The following is a 24,312-nucleotide window of genomic DNA, read 5'->3' as shown; positions in this document are numbered from 1 at the left end:
AGTTATAAAAAAGTTTTTTATTTCAATTTTCAACTGAGTTATTAATTTTCAAACAATTTTTTGTTGCAAGTAGGGTAATTTTTTCGATGCTCTTTAACAAAAAAGTTTGATGATGAATATCATTTGAACGTTTAATTTAATTGCCAAAACATAAGACACCATTTTTATAGAGCAGTTAATTTCCTACAAAAATTTGTATTGTGCACTTTTTAATAGTCATTTATTGTCGAGTTATAAAATTCATAAACAAAAATGAAATTTGTCTTAAAATAATCAAACTTAAATCTTCAATATCATTCAAATGGTGAGGTTTATGGAAAAAATATAAGATACCTTTTTTGTAGAGCATTAAGTTTCCTACAAAATTCGTTTAAAACTTTTTTTCTGTACAATCAATATATAATGAGGTATGAATTTTAATCTATTGGACTGAAAAAAAAATAAAAAACTGCGATGCGGAGGATCTTCCTATTAAAATTAACAGCTCATATTTGGTGAGAATTTTTTTAAGGTGTCTAGCAATCCATTTTTCCGTGGCACTTGAAAAAAGAAAAATAAGTCATTTTTTTAACCCACCCTAATATAAAATTAACCCCTATATATATATATATTAATAAACAAATTATACCAATTATCAAAAGAAATAAAAGAGGAAATCGTGCTACGCTCGACCACGAACTTCGTAATATGAATTTTTTTCTTTTTATCGAAAGAAGAAAAAATTCAAAAACAACACAACAACAACAACAATGACAATACAGAAAACAAGAAGAGAAAAATAATATTTACCCGTTTAAAATTGCACCACTTTGCACCACGTAATAAACAAGTCTATTATCACTATATCACACAGTAATATATTATACTATACACGCGCGCACACACACTCACACTCACACACATACACACACATACATGTGAACACCAAATATATATAATTAAATGACCAGAGGATTGACGGTGTGTGGTGAGCTTGGTGTTTATAACTGTAGAAGTGTCTATATTACATTTTCTGAAGATATTAAACACGCATAATTAAACACGTACACACAAAAAAAAGAAACAAAAAAAAAAGGAAATACAGCTGGCTGTCTTGTTTGTTTTTCCGTAGGTCTCTCTCTGTGAATTTTCTTATATTTGTACTTCTCTCTGTATGTGAGTGTATGCGCGCGCGCGCGCGTGTGTGTGCTCTTTCTCTTTGTTAGTTTGTAATAATCGTCGAATCACATTTTCCCTCTCCACTCATTTAATCAATCAATCAATCAATCAATCACTTTTACATCTTTTATCAATCCCTTTCAACGCTATCACACTTATAATCAATTTGAGACCATTCTTCATCGCCATTTCGGATTCAAAGGGTGGAGGAGAAGAAGAAGAAAAAGAAAGAGGAAGGATAATATTTAAAATGCCGATTCATTTTTCTCTTCTCTCCTTCATATTACTCTCTCTCTCTCTCACACCACAATACAGTAAAATATTATTTCTCTTTCCCGTATTTACATCTTGTTAGCTAGCCAGACATAAAAAGAATAATTCATCTAACGTTGTACGCATTCGTACAACGATTTTATTTGCTTTTTTTTTGCTTTTTTGTTTTTTTGTTTTTCTTTTTTGTTTTTCCTCTATCAACGATGTTCATTATTCATTTTTTATCGAGATTACTCGTTATACATATATATACAGTATACAGGGTGGGGCAATATCTCTGTCCAGTTAGAATATTGTCGTTGTTTAATAGCAAAAGTTTAGAAATGATAAGACATGTACGCGATGCAGCAATACGAAGATTACAACTTTGCATTGGCGTTAACGGTCACCAATTCGAACATCTTCTGTAATGTAAGAAACTTTATTTTCTACCACATTTGGCCTCGCATGACCTTGAATAATAGCTCGTTGAATTCATCTCAACATTTGCCATCACATCCCATTAAAAAAAATATAATATTCATTTTAAAAAATGCAGGCGACCTTGAAATCTCCTCTATGCCTCCACCCACGGAAAAAACATTCAAGCCAAAAAATGCCTCTCATCATGCCGTGTAAGTTGCGTATATAAAATTTTTCATATTGTTATAAACAACGACAATATTCTAACTGGACAGAGATATTGTCCCATCCTGTATATATTTTATTCTAGGTCGCTGACATTTTTTTCAAATTCACTAGATGTTTGCTTTTATCGATGTAAATATATAATATATGTATATATATATACATACATATAACTACTATCAAATTTTGTTAGACACAACGAAAAGATCAGTCGTTTGATAATACTTTTGTTTTTCTTTTTTTCTTTGTGCGCATAATTTGCAATACAAAATAATGCATTTGAAATAGAATAAATGCATTTACGTTAAAAATATAAATCATAAATGCCAATCCATTTCGAACCGTTCATAATTTTGTTGTTGTTGACATATTTGCTTACACATCAATTGAAAAATATCGCAAGTACACGTGCATTAATTGCATCTATCGATATGAAATAAAATAATGCAATTGTGATAAAAATATAGCAGTGAATAATGAAATCATTTGTTTTTGTTCTCTAACATTTCTTTCTAATTACGGTTTAATGACTTATTATGGTTTTTCAAAATACCTCAGAAACTAATCTCTTTTCGATTAAAATGTTTATTAAATTTCCATCATTAAGAAAAAAATTACAAAGAGGCTTAAAATTTCATAACAAAATTATCTTAAAAACAAGTTTTTTCTACTATAAAATATACCCCCTTAAAGTAATATATAATATAACATTTTTCTTAGCATTTTTACGAAACTAAAAAATATTGAAAACATTTAAATTAATAATATTTATTTTACAATAAATATACGTATATACGTACATGACACAAAATTAAAATAATATAAGATTTAACAAAAAATTCTATTTAATTTTCATAAGTTGTGTTAAGCAATGACCAAAAAAATAATAAGAAAAATAATATAACTAAAACATCACATGAGATTACGAAAAAACGAATCAGAGAAATCATTCAACGAGTTGCAAAAACGTTTCATTTCATTTGTTCAATATGAAAACGTGAGAATAAGTCATAGTTTTATTAAATCATTCTACCCTTCGTTGATGGGAAATATGAAAGGGATGTTTAGAGTTGCAGTAAGGGTAGTTATCGAATTAAACTCGTTCGCGTTTCTAAATAGAAATATAAAAATCGAAGTAGACGATCATGTGCCACGATTTGATGGTATGTACTATATCTTGAAGTCAAGATATTCTTCGAGCTTATTGTTAGTACTTGACGGACGCATCGATCGATCTCTCTATCTATCTATCTATCTATATCTCTCTATCTCTTTCCTTTCTCTTCTCTCAAAGCCTAACCCCTCTTTCCCTCTTCCCTTTTTTACCCCTTCATCATTTATTTTATACCAGAGACCTCTTATGGGAACTCGGCGCCAACCGCAATGTTTATCCCACTACAAGCACCGATCGATTCTTTATCCCTGATAGTTTCACACATACACATATATATTTATACACTTACAACCCTTACACACTTTACATTTTCATTTCTTTCTTTGTTTCTTTTCTTTTCTTTTTTTTTTTTATCTTTTTATCACTCTCTTTCAGAAAAGAATTCTTTTACAAAAGAAAACGATCAGAATATACGACAAATAATTGTAAAAATAAATAATAAAAAAAAAGGCTTTGAACAAAATTTCATTTATGATTTGTTAATTTTACTTTCGAAATATGTATCTGTTAATTTTCAATGAATTTTGTTCTAAGATATTAAAGTTTAGTAATTTAAATTTCTGATCGTTTTCTTTGGTTGAAAATAAAAAAAAATAATATGTTAAAAGTTAGCATACATCAGCAACAAGAAGAAGGTATACGAGATAAAAAGAACACTTGTCATGTACATCTCGTCATCCATTCATCATGGTTGTGATCCTTCATCTTTTTCTCGTTTCTCTCTTATGTATTTCATTCTTCACCGACGACATCCGTTTTTCCTTGAGCAACCAACCATTTTCTCTGTACGTCTCCAATCGCGAGCGAATTTTGTCACGTTCGCTTTTCACAAAAAAGTCCGTGGTATTCAAATTGTTGGTGGTTTGGGACTTGAGTTCATTAATTTTTGCATGCATCCGTCCACTTGTTGTACTGTACGAATCGTTTCAAAAGTTTCTGTCGTTAATATATATAGAAATTGTTATGCAAAATCTAGTATCGTTTATATATATAAGTACTTATATATATATGTATAACATACACATACAATATTATACAAATTCGTAACATAAACAAATGTATTGCTTGATATACATGGTGAATATCTCCTAACATGATGACACTTTAAATAACTTTTAAGTTATTCATTGTACTAAAAAATGTTTCAAACTAAAATTGTATGTTACATACTGTGCTTTAATCTGTTTTTTATTATCTTAATTTTTTTTATTGAGATATTAAGCTCATCTATGGTTTTTTAAATACTATATCTAATATTTTTTTTAGAATTCGGATTAATAATTAAATTTTGTATTAAAAAGGTATTTCTTAAAAAACAGATTAGAGCATTTTATAAATCTCTAGATGTCTTGCAACTTTTGTTTGATACCTTTTTTTTCGTACAACGAATAATTTACGAGTCCTTTGAGGAATCTTCATGTTAGAAGACTCATCCTGTATATAACGCGAATTGTCTAATTGTTTAAATGAAATAAATTATCCCGGTGTCTCTATTTTTTTTCTCTTTTTTTCTTTTTTTCTTGTATCCCCCCCCCCCCAATATAGTTACAAATACAAATACAAATTTGAATAATAAAACAAACAGCACGTATTACTCGTTCGTTACACTACTTTACGACGATATATATATATTATTTAGACATATACTATACGTTAGTTTTGTATAGCTCGTATTTACATTGTTTTAAATAATTATATTATTCGGAGTTATGCTACAAAAAAGATTGTTCAATATGTTCTCTCTAATAATGATATTCATTTCTTACACAAGATTAGCGCAATTAGTTAATTTGTTTGTTGGGAAATAAATAGATAGACAAATAGATAGAGATAGATTATAAAATATAATTAGAACTCGCTCGCCTAATCAGGACAAAGGATCGAGATACCACATCTGAGTTCTAATCAACGAAATCGTTGATAACATTTTCGAATGGGTACACTACTTTTTTTATTTTTTTTTTACAAAACGATAAAACTTTTTTTACGCTATATCTGTAAAAAAAATAATCGACAAACGTGAAAATTAATAAGAAAAAAAAGATCAAAAGAAATTAAATTTCAAAATCCACATCTTTTTTTTCATTGGCAACTTAATAAACGAAAGGAAAGAAAACAAACAAAAAAAAACAGAAAAAAAGAAAGAAAAGATATTTCAAAAACAAAAAAAGGGCAGCATGTGCACAGCATGGCTCAGAAACAGCTTCCGCCAGTAACAGCATTAACAGCTTAAGCCAGCGTAATACCTTGCTTACAAGTTTTTAAGCGCACTGAACTCAAAGGAAATAAAAAATAAGGAAAAAAAAAGAGAAAAAAATATATATATATATGTAAATAAAATTTAAATAAGAAAAAAAAAGGAAAAGATAAGAAAAATAATAATAAAAGAAAGAAGAAAGAAAAAGTAAGAAAGAAGGAAGGGTTGGAGGGAGGGTGGGAGGGAGGTATAAAAGAAAAGAAGGAAGAAAAGAATGAGGGAAAAAACATCGATACAGCAGCCTTACGATCGCCTTGTAAATCCTATAAATCGGAGTTTAATGGCGATTGTTGAGACTCTGACGTCGATCGATTTTACGTGTTCACGATGTTACCTTCAACTAATCGAATGTTGGGTCAATATTAAACAACCTAACGCACAATCCGGATTGTGTTTTAAATCTTGATATTTTTTTGTGTATACATACTAAGTGAGCCAAAAGTTTGTTAAGTAATTTTACAAATTTTTTAACACACTTTTTGTAGAAACAGGTTTTTTTAATTAAAATTGTAAAGAAATTACTAGATCCTTGGTTTTGTGAGATCTAAAAAAAAATAAAAATAAATTGTCTAAAGAAAAAAATAATTAATGAATAAAATCACTTGATAACTTTTGACAAGCTTTGTGCTTATGTGATATTTCAAATTTCGATAATAGAGATAACAGATAAGTAGGAGGTAAATATCGTGAACAAGGAAATAACAAAAAATACGACAGTACACTTTTATTTCATCAATTTGTTTCTGTTTCAGGAACCTTGACCGTCAACGTGAGCGTGTTGCTGCTGAGTCTGGCCTCACCCGACGAATCCAGTCTGGTAAACTGGAACTCTTTTAGCTTTTTCGAGATCGTCTTTCAAAAACAATAATGTCCATTGTGTGTAAAAAAAAATGTCATTCGTCGATAATTCGTTTAATAAAAATTAGATTAAATAAAATTGTATATACATTAAGGTGGGTCAAAAAAATGACTTATTTTTCTTTTTTCAAGTGCCACGGAAAAATGGATTGCTAGACACCTTAAAAAAATTCTCACCAAATATGAGCTGTTAATTTTAATAGGAAGATCCTCCGCATCGCAGTTTTTTATTTTTTTTTCAGTCCAATAGATTAAAATTCATACCTCATTATATATTGATTGTACAGAAAAAAGTTTTAAACGAATTTTGTAGGAAACTTAATGCTCTACAAAAAAGGTATCTTATATTTTTTCCATAAACCTCACCATTTGAATGATATTGAAGATTTAAGTTTGATTATTTTAAGACAAATTTCATTTTTGTTTATGAATTTTATAACTCGACAATAAATGACTATTAAAAAGTGCACAATACAAATTTTTGTAGGAAATTAACTGCTCTATAAAAATGGTGTCTTATGTTTTGGCAATTAAATTAAACGTTCAAATGATATTCATCATCAAACTTTTTTGTTAAAGAGCATCGAAAAAATTACCCTACTTGCAACAAAAAATTGTTTGAAAATTAATAACTCAGTTGAAAATTGAAATAAAAAACTTTTTTATAACTAATTGGACATTTTTTTTCGCTAAAACTGAAACATATCATAATATATTTATAATGAAAACTTTGCTTTTTTTATTAATAAATAATTAACTAAGCGATAAATAATGTATAATTTATTTTTTTAAATGTAGACAAAGATACTTATACATAAAAAAAACTTGAAAAATATTTTGAAGTTTCTCAGTTGATAAAAACTAAAATGCGTGTAAATTTTCTCAAAACTTATAAATTAAATTGAAATTTTTCGAATATCTAATCAAAAACTTTAAAAATCAGTACACATGAAAGTTTGATGATGAATATCTTTTGAACGCTTAATTTAATCGCCAAAACATAAGACACCATTTTTATAGAGCAGTTAATTTCCTACAAAAATTTGTATTGCGCATTTTTTAATAGTCGTTTATTGTCGAGTTATAAAATTCATAAACAAAAATGAAATTTATCTTAAAATAATCAAACTTAAATCTTCAATATCATTCAAATGGTGAGGTTTATGGAAAAAATATAAGATACCTTTTTTGTAGAGCATTAAATTTCCTACAAAATTCGTCTTGAACATTTTTCTGTACAATCAATTAATGATGACGTATGAATCTTATACTATTGGACTGAGAAAAAAATAAAAAACTGCGATGCGGAGGATCTTCCTAATAATATTAAGAGCTCATATTTGGTAAGAATTTTTTTAAGGTGTCTAGCAATCCATTTTTCCGTGGTACTTGTACAAAAAAAAATAGTTGATTTTTTTGACCCACCCTAATATACATATATAAATAATCGCGAAAATTGAGGATGCAACGATCTTGTCAAATGTATTCAATCATTTCTTTTTTGTTACTTGAAATATTGTTGTGTAAAGCTTGCAAAGAGAACAATTTTTTAATGTGATTTTGATACATTGTTTAAACTTTGAAGTATTGTTGTACCAAGTGAACTATACTTAATAAGACACTTCATAAAAGTTATTAATTTGATAGCAAATAACATTAGAACGAATCATTCATTTTATTTAATACAACTAATATGGAAATTATGTAAAAATCATTTTTTAACGAAAAAATTTGAATCAAAGTTGTTTATCCTTTCACCCTAATATACCTGTTACTTATTTATTCACGCGTTTCTTGTTTTTTTTTTCGTGTTTCTTTTTCCACTAAAGATGAGCTCGATGAGATACAGAAATAGAGCATGGGGGACGTCCATAAAATAAAAATTGCCTTTACATGCGAGGCAGTTCTTGACTATAGAAAATTATGTTCGGTAGTGGCCTTGCACGAACATAAGTTGTTCGCGCCGTTATTTGTTACGAAGTTTTTCTCGCGATAACTTTTATAGAACGCGACAGTCAAGTAATTCTTGCATCGGTTGCAAAGGCCAACCGTTCTGTGAATATATAATGAATTTCAAAGATTTCTATCCTCTGTATGTAATCTTTTCTTACGTATGTATATGTGAGAAAGAGAAAAAGAAAAAGTATGATCAAATCATTCATTTTTCTTTTTTATTATTTTCAAATCGTCAAACTTTGTATATTTTTCTTCAAAGCAATTTGAAACAGAAAAAAAAAACATTTACATGATTTTTACAATGCAAAAAAAAAATTCACATTTTATAAAACCCATAGAATTCGAATAAATTTCTAAGGAACATCGTAAATGTGTTTGATTTTAAAAATATTATGAATACAATAATACAATAGAAACATTTTGAATGAAAATTATTAATCATTAAATTTGACAAATTGTTTCTTTATAAGATAAACAAAAAAACATTTGATATTACTTAAAGAGAAAAATCTTGAAAAATATTCTAGTATCAAATTGACGATCTCGATACAAGCAAAGAACATGAAAAAGAGAAGGAGATGAGATGGTATTCAGATAAAAAAAGAATAAGAAATGCGTTTCTAATTATAACTCTGTCTTCTATTTTTCTATCATTTTTTTTCAGAAATACGAAGTGGAGTTCCTGTTGCAGCAACAGTGGTTCGATCCGCGGTTGCGTTATAGCAACAGATCGCGATACGAATTCCTTAATGCGATACACCATTACGACAAAATCTGGCTACCGGATACGTATTTTATAATGCACGGCGATTTTAAAGATCCCCTTATACCGGTTCACTTCGCTCTGCGAATATACCGCAATGGCACCGTCAACTATCTTATGCGGTATTTGTCTCTGTTGTTTTTCCTATTATTTTTTATTCCATTTCTGTTGTATCCAAAAGATACACAAAAAAATAACTAAAATAAAAAAATATCAACAATAATCAAAAGTTTCGAATAAACACATTAATTATCCCCGTACTTAAATTTATCATGCATTTCATTTAAAGGACACAATTTATTATACTGGTATAAGATGATTATACCACTACATAAGATGATTATACACTAAGTAAATTAAATATAATTACATTATAAATTATATGAGAATAATTAAATACTGTGATATAAAATAATAATAATTATTATACTTATGTACTTATTAATTTTGATTTAAAAAGAAAGAAAGAAAAAACATATTTTTTTATGGAGTATTCGAAACTTTTGACCAAGACTGTAGTTTTATACCATAAAGCACCCTTAATACTCGTGTGTGTATATGTAATCGTGCACATACTCGAGCAATTTTCTTATAATACGCTTTGCTAACAATAGAAGTCGTTCATATATATGTATATATATATATATAAGTATTACACATACTTTCAGGTATATCCCGTTTGTTTTACTTTGAAACGTAAACTATTATACAAGGGAGCGTTTATTTAACGAACGAGTTTACTTATTTTCGCACGTGCCTTTTATTCCAGCCAATACACGCACTATTATTAAGGATAAAATTGAAAAGATAATTAACGATAATGTCGATAATAATTAACGATGTAATTTCGATAAAAATGTCTGTAAAAATTTCGATGACATTGTGTTGACATCGTAAAAAATGAATAAATCTTTATCACATTTATTTTATGTCAAACATTTGATTTTTTTTTACGAGTAGTGAGAAAATCACATTGTCGCAAAGTTTGTTGAATCCATTCACACATACAGAGAAATGCATTAAAAAGTTTGTCTAGTGAGAAAGAGAAAGTTACCTTCTTGACGGATCGTCATAAATCAACGACGAAGATTGGAAGTAAGCGTTAAGGGAATTGCTTGAAATAAAAACGATACATGTGTAAACTTTCTTTGCGTTTACTATTATATGAAAGATTTAAAAGAAATATGATGTGTTTCGTATTTGATAAATGATAACAATTATTAATTAAAGGATAGAAATTTGAGAATATATATACGACTTTTTAATATAACATTTTATTTCGCTATTAACTTTTATGAAATTGTATGACAAATGTATTATATTGTATGTATGATTTTCTCACCTAACGTATATTACTAGCTCGGTTAACTTATTATAATATAATTAATAATATAATGTTTTTGTATAATAGTATGATATCAAAATGGTTAACGAGTAAGGTAGAAATTTATTATAGAAATGTCAGTAAATATGAACATTTGTTGTACTTAAAATTTTAGACAAAATGTCATCATTTTTTTATATTTCAGATTATACTAAAAATGTTGAAATATTGTATAAAAAGTTTAACCTAAAGTTTCGAAAAAATATCGATAATTTTGTACTAAATATGTCAAAAAAAATTAACTAATGTTATTCTATCTAAAAAAATTGTAATATAAAATTTCTATATTAATTATTAAGCAATTCAATGCATATATAAATCTGTAAACGTATACAGTCAACCCTCCTATAACGCGGTGAGTGCGTACCGCGTTATATGGAAACCGCGCTATAAGAAACTCGGATTTAACCGTACAAACCAGGCTAATTCGTAGCGCGTTCTATGGAAACCGTCTACCGCGTTGTATGGAAACCGCGCTATAAGAAACGCAGAATTAGTACACATCACATCATTCGTACCGCGTTATATGGAGACCAATAAGGACAAGATAAATTATAAATTATTTTTATTGAATTGAAGAGTTTATATAAAGAAATGATACCAAAACTAAACTAAAAAACTGTTAGAATTAAAACAGAATTTTAACCGATTTAGAATTTCGATTTTATCTTCAAGAGATATAAACTTTCTTTTTAACCCTTTCCTTGTTTCTTTCGTGTTTGACATGATGCAAATCTAGGGTTAATAATTACTTTATTATTATTATATTAGAACAAATGAAGAATATTACTTACAGTATTGTAATAATATATATATATATATATATATATATATAATATATATAAGAGGGCTGTCGCATTTTCAGCTCCGCGTTATATGGAAACCGCCTTCTGAAAGTACCACGTTATAGGAGGGCTGTAGCATTTTCAGCTCCGCGTTATATGGAAACCGCGTTCTGAGAGTACCGCGTTATAGGAGGGTTGACTGTAAATCAATCAAAAAAGTAAAAATATTATTTACAAATAATTGTTATAAATAATTTACAGGCGTCATCTAATCCTATCCTGCCAGGGTAGACTCAATATCTTCCCATTCGACGACCCACTGTGTTCATTCGCTATCGAGAGCAGTGAGTAATCAAAACAAAACACATCATTATAATTATATTGTTTAGTGCACCACGTCTTCTTCGAAATTTTACGTTAGATTAATTCATCGTCACGTTATCATCTATGAAAGTTAATAAAAATTCTAGTTTTTTATATGATTTTTCGAAGCATTCTATAGAATAACCGAGTTATTATTTTATGTTATTATTATATTATTATTTAAATATAATAATTAACAATAATAATATTATAAATAATAATAATAATAATAATAATATCATAAATATAATATAAAATATAATATAATATTATAAATATATTATTATTATTATTATTTATGTTATTTTATTATTATTTTATAGTATTCTGTAACATAACTGACCCTATTTTATTTCTTACAATGATTAGTCATTTCATACATAATTGTAAAAAATTCACCACATATGCGAAAAATCATTTCGAGTTGCTGATTCATCAGAGCGAACAATATTGCCTCGAATACAAAAGGGTTAATATAATGTAATTCAATGACACGAAATGACAATTATACACGTATTTGTTCAAGAACTTTTAGAGAAAATTTTTTTGTAATCTTCACAGTATCGTACGAGCAGACAGCGATCACGTACGTTTGGAAGAACGACGAGGGTACGTTACGAAAAAGTCCGAGCCTGACATCATTGAACGCTTACCTCATTAAGAACCAGACAATCACGTGTCCGATTAAAGTAAGCTGGCGAGGTGAGTCTTATAAAAAAAAAAGGGAGAAACAAGAAAAAAGAAATAATTTGTGATCGTGATCGTCCAAATAATATATCCATGAATTATTATTATTTTCATTAATATTATTATTATCATCTAATTTCTCAAGTTTTTTTCTCTCTCTCTCTCTCTTTCTCTCTCTCTTTCTCTCTCTCTATTCCACCTTTTTTTCCTACATTCTATTTTATTTTCTTTCCTTCCGATTCTTTTCTTTTCCTTTCTTTCCTATGCGTATATACAAGGTGTCCTGTAATTGATAGTATAAGTAAGAGGTGATTTTGCATAAAAAACTAATGCAATTTAAAAATGTAGAATACAATTACTCATATAAAGCTTTATTTTTTGAAAAAAATAAGTTTGAAAATTGTATAGTTAATGCAGTTTCACTATCCTACTTGGAATATTTCAGAGAGTATTTTTGTACTTTTTAATATTATTTTCGAATATTATCTCAGTACGATAATATCTTTCATATCAGTTTTTACTCTTATGCATATCTAAGAAAACTTTTAATTTCCATAGTTGTAAGCTCAGTCAAATGTACTCGTACTAGATACATTTTGAAACTTATTTTTCTCCAAAACCAAGATCTTACATGAAAAAATTTTATTCTATCATACATTTTTGACTTCGATTAGTTTTTCATATAGAATCACTTTCTGCTTCCTTGTACCACCAATTATAGGACACCTGTACAAATATAGTAAAGTTCCCATCAAATAAAAAAATCCTTCTAAAATCTTTTTTCTTGTATTTATATATTTCCTTATTTTATATATATTTTTTTCAAATAATATATTATAGTTATTTATTTTACGATTTAACCAATGAAAAAAATTAACGACATATGGTATATACTTCGTTGCATTTACGATTGTTTATTAAAAAATCAACAGCGCTTATCACGTAAAATAAATAAATGTATATATATATATATATATATATATATGTATATACATTTATATCACAAGTGCACTAGACATGCCCGGTCTCACCAAAATGATTAATTTATTTTTGGCTTTATTTTTATTTTTTATTTTATATTATAATCGCTTACACCACTCGCACTCGCAATTATTTCCTTATTGTATGCATATAGTCGATATTTTTTATACGGATCAGTCGTTCTAATCTCCGAATTTTAATTACAATTACATATATAATATATAACCTCTATATCTGTACAATACACTATAATGTCAAATGATGATAAAAGACAATGAAACGACAAAGACGATAATTACGACAACATTGACGATAAAGATGTTATTTGTAATCTCGATTATTCTTTTCTCAAATTTTTAAAAATTTTATAATTATTTTCCGTTCTTTAAAAAAAAAGAAATCTAATGAAACAAATTTAGGTAAAAGATAAAAGTTAATAACTTCATTTAATCTTTCTCACTACAAGTCTCCCTCTCTCTCTCTCTCTCTCTCTCTCTCTCTTTTTCTCTCTCTCTCTCTCTCTTTTTAATATCGATTACCATTACATTTTTATTCTTTACTTTTATAGCTAGATAAAAAAAATAAAATATAATAAAATATCACAAAAGCACGTACGTGTGTGAACAATCGGTTAAATCGATTCTTTCAAGAAAATCCATTTCGTCTGTATGGACAAATGTGATTTGATAAGAAAAAGGGAGAAAAAGGTAGGAAATAAGAGAAAGAATGAAATAGAAAAATTGTTTGTCCTTTCGTCAACACAACAGAACAACCTTCTTTCTATTCGATTCGATCTTGTCTACTCGATTATTATCGACGAAATTTGAAGATAAAAATGTGAGAAATGATCGACGATCTCGTTCCCTTTTCTTTATTTTTTTTTTATCTGTATGTATATTCCCTTTCTCACTAGTCAAGGTAAGTTATTGCTCATGCATAAATGTTATTAGGTATTTACAATATATATATATGTATGTATGTATGTATGTATGTATGTGTGATTTATGTATGAATTCATGCGTACGAAGAAAAGCTAATTCACTGGCACTTTTTCTCTTTCATTTTTTTCCACATAAAAATTGCTTTGGTCAGATGATTTTTTTTAATGTAGTAATATTTCTTTAGCTAGCGAATGACATCAAATAAAATGACATCTCAAGAATCCCTCATCTATCAATAAATACTTACTTATATACTTTAAATTATTCTAACGCGATCACTCGATTAACATGAATTTAACTGAATTATAAATTAACACAGCTTTCCGTAAATTAAATTTACAATAAATACAAAAATAAGCACGCTTCTTTATCAAAAAGAATAGAAAGAGAGAAACAGAAAGATAATACGATAATTTACAAAAAATCGATATATTTTCATAATAATTACACAATTTTCTACGATTAAACAAAGTACAAAATTTGTTAAATAAAAAACAATCCTTTTTTTCTATTTTTGTTGTTGTTTTTTTACAAACAGGACATTACATTAATCAACACGCTCAATCATTAAAAAGAGGAAAGAAAGAGAGAGTAAGAGAGAGAAAAAGACAGAGAATGAGAGAGCGAGAGAAAAAGAAACAATTAAAGTGCATAATGTGCATAATGTGCATGCAATTTAGTAACAATGTTCGACGTTCTATATTTTAATTGTATACCTGTATTTTGTTATTTAGCTGAATTTATATATTAGAACGATATATGCATATATACTCAATATATATAATAAAAATATTATATATGGTATTTGAAAAAAAAACATATATTTTTATTATATATATATAAAATGATATGTTAGTAAGAATAGTTCCCTTAGAAAATGCATATTGGCAACCTTGGTTCCTGTCTCGCTTTTCAACCGACCCGCCGTGGTTTGCTTTTGGGGTGAAGCTTCTTTTTCGTCCCTTAACGATCTCTTAACGTCTCTTTTAATGCCAATTTTTCTCCCTTCCTTTACATGTACATCAATACTACAGTATCATTACTACTACTACTAATACAACTAGTATTGTTACTACTATTACATTACCTTTTTTTTCTTCTTCTTCTTAACCGATATACTTGCTCTGATATCGATGATTATCATAAATTATTAAAAATGATAGAATAACAATAATGCAACATAAACAAAAAACAATACAAAAAAAGAGATTTAAAAAAATTTAAAAAAAGAAGCAGTCTTTTCACCCTTACAATTGAAACAAAACGATTTATATACAATTTTGAATTAGACTGCAATAACAACACCGATTGTGTGTGCACAGATTTATTGTAAACACTATTGAGTGAAATTAAAATATTGCAATTTTCGCAAGTAACAATCTTTGCAATATAAAGCTTATTTTTATTTTTACTTAACAATAAAGACTTACTTTTTTTTTTGTATTTTTTTTTTTTCAAAAGTTGGTTTTAAATGTCTGCTTTTTTCTTCTTCTTCTTCTTTTTATAATATTGAATAGATATTTCGAGTAACATCAGTCAATGTTGCACTTTTTGATGAGTCTAGGAATTATTCGAGACAAAAAGAAAAAAAATTACCTCGATCGGCGATCGTACGTCGATTTTGTTTGGATTTTATTTATTATATTTGAAATTTATTGCTTTTCTTATCAAGAACATCGAAATAGAATTACATCAAAGAGGAACCTTTGTAGAATACATCTGACCTCACTCGATTTCCTCGGAGAATAGAAAAGCTTTTGTATAAAAATAGGACTGCTCCGATCCTTCTTTACCCTGAAGGATTCAACCATGGCGGAAAACGGATATGCTTGGTCTAGTTAGTTAACATTATCCACTGTGTATGTACGAAAATAGATACGTGTACGATCTATAGGTACAACGGCAATATCCAGGCCGAGAACGGGGACGATAATAAAAAAAGCTTCTATGGTATATAAAAAGATTCGGAGGACGGATAGATCTTGGTGATGTAAGACTGTCAAAAGAAAAAAAAACAACAAATTTGAGAAAACTTTTTTCTTGACCACCTATTTACAAGATAACACTGAGAAAATTAATGATTCTTCTTTTTTGTAAATTAAAAAAATAATAGCAGCAGCAAATTTCTTTTCCATAAATTGAATAATGATTTTTTTTTTTAATTTAACTCTTTGCACTATAATAATTATTTCCTATAATTTGTGTTTGTGTGTGTATATGTATTCTTTAATGACAATATATTGATTTGTATTATTTGTTCATTTTAATATTACACGTATTAAATACAAATACCTTACCTATATATACTTTGAAAAACATTATTCTTATCGTTTCATTTAAATTCTGAAAAAGAAGAAGTATTACGTTTACTAGTAACGATCATAGTGCAAAAGGTTAACCATAAAATCCTCGAGATTTATCCGTCCCTTTTTATGGAGAAAAATGATAAGACGAAGTAATAATAATATAAAAAAAAAATATATACATATACATAAAAGAATAAAAAGAAAGAAATACTAGAAAGAAGAAAGAACGAGCGCGTGGAGAAAAAAAAACATAAATAGGAAGGAAGATCGTGGGCTGTTCTGTTGCAGCTGAAGGACAATTCATCGACTACGAGGACGAGTTCGATGAGTTCGGGGACTCTAAGTGTTCGCTGTGCCAGCGCAGGTTTGAGGAGCAAGGTAAATTCCTCCTGCCGCCCCTCACCCACCCACCCCCTCATGCCAAGCCGAATCCCGCATTGTTCGTGTGTTTTTAATCGAATTTTCATTAACCAAACCTTTTTGATATTCTCTCCTAAATTTACCCTTACCCTATAAACCCCCACTCTTGTTATTTAACCTTATCAAAATATTTCTCGAAAAAAAAACCCCCACTAAATAGCAAAAAAGGGAGGAAGAAAAAGAAAGAAAGAGAGAAATAGAGAGAGAGAGAGAAAGAGAAAGAGAAAGAGAAAGAGAGAAAAAAAAGGAAAGAGAGAGACAGGACCAAGCTTACCAACCCGCGAGACACGTGCCAAGATTTTCTACCCTTCCCTCACTGTACAATAATATTTTAGTAGATTCGATGTCGCTTTCTATAGTAACAAATTTTTTAATAAAAGATCATCCATTGACCGATGAATCGTTTTTAACGCTATAACGTATCAAATGGTTAAGTAGTGTCTTACTATTTGGAACAAATACGTATATGTAAGTGTTTTATATGTATGTACGTATATTATATACTGGATTTTTAATATTTAAGTTATCGGTGATTATAAAATTGGTCTACATTTCTTTTTAGTTTCTTTTTTTAAATAATTCTCTTTTGATTTTCTCTTTACGTATGCGAGAATGGATTATACGAACAAATGGAGAAAAATGTATATTACGGTTTATTTTATATCACAGTTATTTATATTATAATATAAATCGTAAGATATCTATTTTTCTCGAATATTTTAACTTGATTCTCTATCATAATTTCCGACACTAATACATATATAATGTTGATCAATGTTGAGTTATTTTTAAAGTTTTAAATTAGGCTATTTTCATAATTATTAGCAAGTATGTTTGCAGTAAGTATTACTATAAGAATATTATAAGCGTATGATATACTTATACAGGGTAAAGCAATAACTCTGTTCAACTTGAATATTTTTGGTATATCTTTTGTATTCAAGGTGAGCAGAATTATTGCCTCATCCTGTATGTATAGCATGAGTTCATTCATTTAGATAAAAAAATATTGTTGAAATTTATTTCTTTTTAATATATGAAAAAATGTACTATAATCTTTATCTTTCAAGTAATAATTTAATTAGAAAGATCGCTTAACCATTTTTTACTACGAGCATCACAGCACGTCAGATTATATATTTATTAACGAAAAGTAATTTAACTTAAACTTATGTCAATTACATCTCATTGTAATACGTTAATTATAAAATAATCATTTTCGATCATTTCTGACTGACAAAATCCTTCGTTTCTCGACGTCTCTTCAAATTCGTATGAATTTTTCAAAAGATAAATATTACATAACAAAAAGTACATGTATAATATGTATGTATGTACGCGCATGTATGTACATACACGTAATACTCGGTGTCAAATATTCGAACATATCGATCTTTAAAAAAAGAAATACATCAAACCTCCAATTCTTTTTATTTTTATTTTCTCTAACATTACTCATCATTTGTCAACTTTGAACGCGAACAAAATTTCTTCACTCTTAATAGATTTTTGAAACGTTGTGAAATCTTTGGTAGACATTTAAAATGTAGATAAAATTCATCGTATATTCGCGACATTTAGCAAACGTCGATTCAATATTCACACAATTACATACATCGAGATAACTCATACTAAACTAATCGTCCTTTCGATTTAAACGTTTAGAACATGAAAGAGTTCGATAATCCGAGAAACGAGACCGAAAGAAAACTTGGTCCGTATAAAAAAAAAATAAAGTAAAATATAAACATAAAAATAAAAAAAATAGAAAAAAGAGGAGAAAGTTTAAGGATGGGGGAAAACAAATTAAAATATAAACGGATAAAAAACAAGGAGGAGAAAACAAAAAATTGGACCAAAAAAATATCTAATACTCGGAACACAACGTGTAGTAATATTTACGTACGTATATACACATGCATATGTTGGATGTATGTATGTATTTTGTACCTCTCACGATCCTCGTGAGCCTCGTTGAAAAACTTTGCATTTTGAAAGTTATTTTTTTTTTTGTCGAGCAAGCCACTGTTTTACTTTCATATATATTTATATATACTATATTCATATATATATATATATATATATTTATATATACTATATACATATATATATATATATATATAATATTGCAATCGTAGACCCATAAAAGTAATCAAAATAACCTGTTTTTAATTCTAATTAATCCTATCCTATTTATTACCTTTTTATTCCCACTATTCCATATTTGCGTTTAGAGGTTCACAAATTAGCATATTTAGCTCAGCTTGCAGTGCTTTCGAGAATGCGGAGCTTGATTGGCGATAAAAGACATGATTGATTGTAAGCAACCTTTTTTATTTTCCTTTTTTTTATTTATTTATTTTACTTTTTCTATTTTTCTTTCTTTTTATTATTCCGTTCTTTGTCTTTTTTGTTTCTTTTTTTCTTTTCATACCCGTTTGCGATTTACTTTTTCTTTTATTTTAATTCGTTAATTAATTCTAGAATAATGCGCTGACGAACACACAAAATCCAGACACGAATCATTTCTATTTCATATCCCCTCCCCCATTGTCAAAGTAAAGACAATATAACGACAAAGACGACAATAACGATAACAACGTAAACGACAATGACGTACGTACATATGTTACATACACCAAAAAAGCATAGTAGAAGCATCGATAGAATTGGCCGATTTGACAGGTTTGTCAACGTCCAACTCGATTTCCGATGTAGAATGTACTGTCACGTGACTGCTGTTGGCTCGTCTGACACCACGTCACATGAACTACTGTCAAAATATATAAAGCACGAATACGACAAAAAAATCAGCCATTAGTCGTTCTGCGAATAACGTTCGTAACGCTTGCTTGCGATTTTTCGAACGTGCTACGTAATATTTTTATTTATTCATTTTTTTCTTTATACATTATATATACATATAGTACCGATAATTATAATAGTAAATTAAGTTAACAAAATTTTGTAAAAAAAAAAATATGTTCATTTATTTTATAATATAAATAATTGTATAATATAAAATAAATATATTCAATTTTTGTTTAACTTAATCCACTATCGTAATAATTGACACGCATATAATAAATAAATAAATAAATATATATATATATATATATATGTATTTTTTTTTTTTTTTAAGTGCAAACCTATATATCCTAAAGCATAATCAAGCAAAATGCATTGTACGGTTATGACAATAAAACAATCTAACGGTTACGAACGATTATTTTCAACGATACGAATTTTATCGATCGAACTTGAAACAACGAAGAAGATTTATTGTGTTTTTCTTTTGGAAAATACTCGTTCAAAATCGTGATACGTATATAAAATTTTAAGGAAAAAATTCAACTTGTCGTTTTGGTGATATTGTACAGGTAACTACAGCTGCCTGAAGGTTGATCTAATCTTTACTCGGGATCGTGCCTTCTACTTCACGACGGTCTTCATCCCGGGTATCATTTTGGTAACCAGTTCGTTCATCACGTTTTGGCTCGAATGGAATGCTGTACCGGCACGCGTGATGATCGGTAAGCAAAGAAAAATAAAACAAAAAAATAAATAAATAAATTTATGAAGGGGTGACTGTCCCACTCCCTCTCCCTTTTTCTCTCTTTTCCATCGAGTTTGATCTAATTCATTTAAACAAAATCTCGATGAAAGGATCTTTTTTTTATTTACATATAAAAATATTTCACTTTTACTCTCGTTATTATTTAGTCCAAGTTAAGAAAGTGACACATCCGATAGATAAGGTAATGTTGAAAGATAAATGGAGAAGAAAAAGTGAGAAAGTGTGACGTCATAATCCATCGATCCTAAGTGGCTAAACTCGGCCAACCTCGACGATGTATTCTTTACGGTTCATTTTCCTCTAAACATTAATGCTACGACGCTGTAAAGAAGAAAGTTTTACGGCGAATGTACCATCATATTGGATATTAGCTCTCTCTCTCTCTATCTCTCTCTTTCTTTCTCTCGTCTTACTAGCCGATCATTCCCTTGAGAAATAATGTTTAGAACGTTAAAATTTCATGGATAGAAAGTGGGTTCGTTCTATCTAGTAGTTTTTCTATTATTAATCAGGAAATATTTTAATACCTGACTCTGTTCGTTTCCACTATCGTTGATTATTCTTGCTTTAATAAATAAAAAAAACACGAAGAAAAAGAAAAATAAGAAGAAAAAAGAAACTCACATAAAACATCGAGTAAGAAGTATTGTTCGCAATACAAAGAAGAGAAGAATTATTATGATTAATTTTTCTTCGAAATGATGATAATAAATAGTAATGATAACGATAAAAAATTTTTATTTCAGGCGTGACGACGATGTTGAATTTTTTCACAACGTCTAACGGCTTCCGAGGAACTCTGCCGGTGGTTTCAAATCTGACCGCCATGAACGTTTGGGATGGCGTTTGTATGTGTTTCATCTATGCGAGCCTTCTCGAGTTTGTCTGTGTAAATTACGTCGGCCGCAAACGACCGATGCACAACGTTGTCTATCGTCCTGGCGAAAATCCCGTCACCCAGGTATTTTACTCTCACTGACGTCTGTATTAGATACATAAATATGTACCGGTATTGTGACAAATGGATTAAGTCCGGAACAATTGAAAAAAAAAATTAATTTTATGATTTATTTTATATATTAAAATATTATCCTGAAATTAAATTTGTGTAAATTTGTTTACTTAGTCCACATTGTCATAATTATCGGCGCATATATATATATACCTACCTACCCCTTCGAAACACAAAAGCAATTCAACCGGATCTTTATCTTCTTTGATAGCTTTTACGAAACCGAGGAACCTATACAGTGTCTTCCTCGTTTCCTTGGATAAGTAATAGAAAGTTCTTGTTATCTTTGAACTCTTCGATATTTCCTTTTTTTTTTGTTTTTTACAAATTACTATTCTATCTCTAAAGCATCGTAATTACTTCCCTAACAAACGAAGTTTTTATTTCTCTTGTTGGAAGATACGGTGAAAAATTTCTTTAAAAAATGATACGATTCCTACTCTTCGATATCTTTGTCGATTCTTCTTTCTTCTAAATCAAAAATATTTTGAAGTAATCTTTGATGAATGTACACGAAAACATCGTAAATCTTTACGTGAACATTTTCGAAAACTTTTCTATGTAAGATTATTCGAAGTTAGAATTTTGAAAAGGATCAAAGTTACGAACTCAAATTGGCTTTGATCACTTGCTTCAAAGTGATTTGATTCAAATGGAAGGAAGCAAGGACGACACGTTGAGGACCTCCGTTCCAGATCTATCGTCTCTTCGTGATCTTCTATTCTCCACGACCACATGACGTCACGGAAAAAAGGAAGATCAAAAAAGAGCGAAAAAGGAAGGAAAGAAAACCCGGGAGAATTTTGTTACTTTCATCGACGGGTTACAGTTTTTGACTTTGGAAGCTATCGACGTTGAGGGTTTTCAAAAAAATGATAATCAACATTTTCAAACGGATGAGGAGACGGAAGAGAAAAATGAAAAAAAAAAAATAACAGCAAAAAAAAAACTTTTCATTTCGTCTGGGTTGCGTGAAATTGTCAAAATTTACCACCCATTACGAGTTTATCGAATTTTCCTCACTCTCACTCTCTCTCTCTCTCTCTCTCTCTCTCTCTCTCTCTTTTCTCTCTCTCTTTTTATTTCTTTTTTCATCTTTTTCCCCCATTTCCGTAGAATAATTTAAAAAAAAACCGCGCCATAAATGATAACGACAAATAAAAAAATAAACATAAAAACATTCTCGATCGTCTTGAGTTTACATTTTGATAAAATAAAGCCATCTTTTCTGCGCATCCTCATTTCGTCTGTCGTAAACAAATTTACTTCAATTTAGGTACTTACCCTAATAAAGAATTAAAAAAAAAAAAAATTTCCCGTTGTAAACGGGATTGAAAAAAAAGAAAGAAATGAATTAAAAGGAAAGAGAACGAAAAAAATTAAAAACTCGAAATATATAATCTCCCTTTATCTCAAAATGGACACTCGGTCGAGAGAACGGACGAAATGTCAGCGTCAGGTAAACGTGTTGTTCAAATTCAAAGCCTCTCATTATTGATCATGTATCCACCACGAATCTTTTCGTAGTTGTGCCCCCCCCTCCCCGTTATCCGATGATGTAAACGCGATAAACGCTCGTTCATTTATATATATATATATTCATAATAATTCTATCTCTGTCTCTTTTGTTTATCTATTACATATCTTTCTCATTATATGCCTCACATCATTTATATAAAATCATTTATTCTATAATAACTGTTTACATCGGTTTGCACGTCCGCGTTGTTACGGTTGCGTTTTATGTATGCACATACCATATACACAAGTAAGTATATATATACATACAAATGTATATGCGTATTTAGGTACTTTGAAATGAATGATTACATGTATTAGAATAAAATTCGCGATTGAACTCCCTTGTTTTATACTTGAACGACGTTCATTGTCGCGTTTACATCGTGCACATGTGAATTTGTTGGCGTGACATTGCACAAGACACGCATTATGGTTTGTTACTTACAATCGCTGCATTTCCTCGATATATACTTTTCACTCTCTTTCTATCTCTTCCTTTCTGTCTGTCTGTCCGTCCATCCGTCCGTTCGTCCGTCTGTCCATCCGTTCATCGATCTAACCTCTAACCCTTCTGTTACCCTTCCGAATTTATTTTTTCTTTCCTTCATTTATAAAACAACTTCTACGTTGTGAGAAGAAAAAATCCAATATATCTTATTCCTTTTCTTATTTCTTCTTTCCATTATTAAATGAGAATGTAATAAGAAAAATTCTAAGAGAATCTTCGGAATGTCTATCGTATAGTTACGTTTAAAATTACGATATAAACGTTAAAAAAAAAAAAAAAAAGTTTAACTATAACGTCAATCCATTTCCCCAACCTCACCCCCCCCCCAAATAAACATATTTTATGAAATAACAATGTCATCCGTTTATATTTTAAATATGTCATACAACCATTATTTTTCTTTTTTCTATTTAACGAAACCCATTAAAATTTTCATAGAAAAAATTTATGAATGATTTATCGAATTTGTAAAAAATTGAAACATTTAAGTTTAATCTTATACGTAAAATTCCAAATATATAATTTTAAAAATATATGTACATCTATATACACATAATTAAGATACACATAAACATACTTATATCACACTTCGCTCGTTATCTTCGAACGAAATTGCAAATCTTTGCATGTCAATTTTGATTACCGTTTTTTTATTTTTATTAAAACTCTTTCTCCTTTTCTACATTCCATATTTCTTCTTCACACCTTTTCACATCTTTCTCCATTTATCTTCGTTTCTCTGACTTTCTCTCTCTCTCCCT

The 24,312-nt window shown here is 28.8% G+C and overlaps 1 protein-coding gene and 1 long non-coding RNA gene across 27 annotated transcripts in view; both read left to right on the top strand.

The window, feature by feature from the left end:
• pHCl-1 (pH-sensitive chloride channel 1) overlaps positions 1 to 24,312 on the top strand; it is a 95,694-nt gene that overhangs the window by 53,718 nt on the left and 17,664 nt on the right. For 17 of the 26 annotated variants that reach the window (XM_089170506.1, XM_089170504.1, XM_089170501.1 and 14 more), the window contains 7 exons: positions 6,242 to 6,306; positions 8,968 to 9,188; positions 11,497 to 11,579; positions 12,160 to 12,300; positions 16,802 to 16,891; positions 20,314 to 20,466; positions 21,257 to 21,471. In XM_089170506.1, coding sequence (XP_089026632.1) covers positions 6,242 to 6,306; positions 8,968 to 9,188; positions 11,497 to 11,579; positions 12,160 to 12,300; positions 16,802 to 16,891; positions 20,314 to 20,466; positions 21,257 to 21,471 — 968 coding nt within the window. Of the gene's footprint in view, positions 1 to 6,241; positions 6,307 to 8,967; positions 9,189 to 11,496; positions 11,580 to 12,159; positions 12,301 to 16,801; positions 16,892 to 20,313; positions 20,467 to 21,256; positions 21,472 to 21,733; positions 23,874 to 24,312 lie in introns of those variants that run through there. The other 9 variants (XM_089170509.1, XM_089170513.1, XM_089170511.1 and 6 more) reach the window with 2 other exon arrangements.
• On the top strand, positions 517 to 5,635 carry LOC149033195 (uncharacterized). The gene is made up of 2 exons (XR_016175984.1): positions 517 to 1,842; positions 1,970 to 5,635. It is a non-coding gene; the product is annotated as an uncharacterized LOC149033195 (long non-coding RNA).

The sequence above is a fragment of the Polistes dominula genome, unplaced genomic scaffold (genome assembly GCF_049000335.1).
Source record: "Polistes dominula isolate Pdom_NZ unplaced genomic scaffold, Pdom_raw_medaka contig_15, whole genome shotgun sequence".
Classification (NCBI taxonomy): domain Eukaryota; kingdom Metazoa; phylum Arthropoda; class Insecta; order Hymenoptera; family Vespidae; genus Polistes; species Polistes dominula.
The sequence above is the reverse complement of the archived record's forward strand: the minus strand, read 5'-3'. Positions and strand labels throughout refer to the sequence as shown.